General features: G+C 47.1%; 1 protein-coding gene across 1 annotated transcript; it reads left to right on the forward strand.

Annotated features, from left to right (window-relative positions):
* LOC129832960 (frizzled-2-like) lies at positions 1-2,046 on the forward strand. Its single transcript, XM_055897121.1, has one exon. It carries the CDS (start codon positions 191-193, stop codon positions 1,838-1,840), a length of 1,650 nt encoding a protein of 549 aa, XP_055753096.1. The 5' UTR covers positions 1-190; the 3' UTR covers positions 1,841-2,046.
* Positions 2,047-3,138: the final 1,092 nt, after the last annotated feature.

Consider the following 3,138-nt stretch of genomic DNA (forward strand, 5'->3'; position numbering starts at 1 on the left):
AAAAGTCAAGCAGCCTCTTGCAGGCGAGCAAACAGAAACAGTTATTCGCTCACTGGGACTACTGCAGAAGGTGTATCAATTATTCCGTTATTTGTAGCCAAAATACCGATGCTACAGAATATAAAAAGTATCTGTAAATTGCATGACTTTATCAGGTTAAAGAGAGGAGATTTTTATTGATCAGCTCACAATGAAAATGGATTTTCAAACGAGTTGTGTGACTTTTTTCGCACTGATCATGCCGTCAATGATGGTATCAGCGCAAGGGGATAATGGCATTGCTTTCCCGGACCACGGATTTTGCCAACCTATTTCAATTCCACTATGCACGGACATCGCCTACAATCAAACTATCATGCCCAATCTGGTGGGACATTACAATCAAGAGGACGCAGGACTGGAGGTGCACCAGTTTTACCCCTTGGTAAAGGTACAGTGCTCGCCGGAACTTAAATTCTTCCTATGTTCAATGTATGCGCCTGTTTGTACAGTTTTGGAAAAGGCCATTCCACCCTGTCGCTCAATTTGCGAGAGGGCAAAGCACGGCTGCGAGGCGCTCATGAATAAATTCGGGTTCCAGTGGCCAGAACGCCTCCGGTGCGAGAATTTCCCCGTGCTTGGAGACGGGCACATTTGCGTAGGTCAGAATGAATCTACTGCCACTGCCCCGCCCGTACACATGCCAGTCCCTGGAACTCCTGGCGTCCATGTCTACTCCACATCAGACAGGCCTTTCCGCTGTCCATCTGTGCTCAAAGTCCCCACTTATCTGAATTATTCGTTTCTGGGGGAGCTGGATTGTGGAGCACCGTGTGAACACTCCAGGAGCAGTGGAGGCTACATGTTCTTCAATGATAAAGAGATTTATTTTGCACGCATATGGATCCTCATCTGGTCGTCTCTGTGCTGTGCCTCCACCCTATTCACCGTCACCACCTACCTAGTGGACATGCAGCGCTTCAAGTACCCGGAGAGGCCCATTATCTTCCTTTCTGGCTGCTACACCATGGTCTCCATAGCCTATATCGCTGGCTACTTCCTGGGGGACAAGGTGGTGTGCAATGACAGCTTCACCCCAGACGGATATAAGACCATAGTTCAGGGGACCAAGAAGGAGGGCTGCACCATCCTCTTCATGATGCTGTATTTCTTCAGCATGGCCAGCTCCATCTGGTGGGTCATCCTGTCCCTCACCTGGTTCCTGGCAGCTGGGATGAAGTGGGGGCATGAGGCTATTGAGGCCAACTCCCAGTACTTCCACCTGGCAGCCTGGGCCGTGCCCGCCGTGAAGACCATCAGCATCCTGGCCATGGGGCAGATCGAGGGGGACGTGCTCAGTGGGGTGTGCTTTGTGGGCCTCAACAGCCTGAACCCCATACGGGGCTTTGTCCTCGCCCCCCTCTTCATCTACCTCTTCATCGGTACCTCCTTCCTCCTGGCCGGCTTCGTGTCCCTGTTCCGCATCCGCACCATCATGAAGCACGACGGCACCAAGACGGAGAAGCTGGAGCGCCTGATGGTGCGCATCGGGGTGTTCAGCGTGCTCTACACCGTCCCCGCCACCATCGTCATCGCCTGCTTCTTCTACGAGCAGGCCTTCCGCCACCACTGGGAGAGAAGCTGGGTCAGCCGTAACTGTAAAGGCTTAGCCATCCCCTGCCCCATGCAGTACACCCCCCGCATGACCCCCGACTTCACCGTCTACATGATCAAGTACCTGATGACCCTCATAGTGGGCATCACCTCCGGGTTCTGGATCTGGTCTGGCAAGACACTCCACTCCTGGCGCAAGTTCTATACCAGACTCTCAAACGGTAGGCATGGAGAGACCACTGTCTAGGGCGTGAGGCCAAAACATGGGACTTGTTTTTGGACATTCATTTGGATGTTTTATAGTGTGTTTTTCTCCCTCCTATTTGTTTACTCACTGTCAGAGACTCAGTGGTACTTTTATACATTGATCATCAGATACTGTCAGTATTTTTATGGAACGTTGACACAATTTTTAAGAAGTCAAATATTGCATGCCAAAATCGAGCTTTAAGAGTCGGGGGGTGGGGGACGGGGGACGGGGGTCTTGACCAAAGGACAAAATGTTGCTCACCTGAAGAATGGCCAATACCTCAGAATGAACAAACAACAAAGGTGTTCAGTGGATGCCATGTGCTGAAGTGCTCTCTCTCCTCCCCCACTCTGTTCCTACTCCCTTTAAGTTACCAGCCATAAAAACTCTCCAGTGTGAGTGAGAATCCAGCTGGGAATTACAGTGAGCGGGGGAAGGAAGGAGGCCTGAAAGGACAGGCGGCCATTTTAAGACTTTATTTTCACTCTGTGAACGTGTGAGATGTAATTAAATGCAACTGTAAATAGGAATTGTAAAATATGAAATTATATATTTGTATTTAAAGAAAGGACATGTTTTGTCTTCCGACAGCCGTAGTGCCTGGTTAACCTTACTAGGGTATGTGGGACGCTAGCGCCAAATTCAAAACAACAGAAATCCCATAATTAAAATTCATCATTAAAGATACACTTGTTGTAAATCCAGTCCGATTTCAAAAAGGCTTTACGACAAAAGCATACCAAACAATTATGTTAGGTCAGAGCCAAGTCCCAGAAAAACACAGCCATTTTTCCAGCCAAAGAGATGAGTCAGAAAAAGCAGAAATAGAGATAAAATGAATCACTAACCTTTGATGATCTTCATCAGATGACACTCATAGGACTTCATGCTTTGTTCGGTAAAGTTCATATTTATATCCAAAAATCTGAGTTTACATTGGCGCGTTATGTTCAGTAGTTCCAAAACATCCGGTGATTTTGCAGAGAGCCACATAAATTTACAGAAATACTCATAATAAACATTGCTAAGAGATACAACTGTTATGCATGGAATTATAGATCCACTTCTCCTTAATGCAACCGCTGTGTCAGATTTCAAAAAAACTTTACGGAAAAAACATACCATGCAATAATCTGGGTACAGAGCTCAGAGCCCAAACAACAAAAACAGATATCCGCCATGTTGTGTAGTCAAAAGAAGTCAGAAATAGCATTATAAATATTCACTTACCTTTGATGATCTTCATCAGAATGCACTCCCAGGAATCCCAGTTCCACAATAAATGTTTGATTTGT

The sequence above is a fragment of the Salvelinus fontinalis genome, chromosome 34 (genome assembly GCF_029448725.1).
Source record: "Salvelinus fontinalis isolate EN_2023a chromosome 34, ASM2944872v1, whole genome shotgun sequence".
In the NCBI taxonomy this organism is placed as follows: domain Eukaryota; kingdom Metazoa; phylum Chordata; class Actinopteri; order Salmoniformes; family Salmonidae; genus Salvelinus; species Salvelinus fontinalis.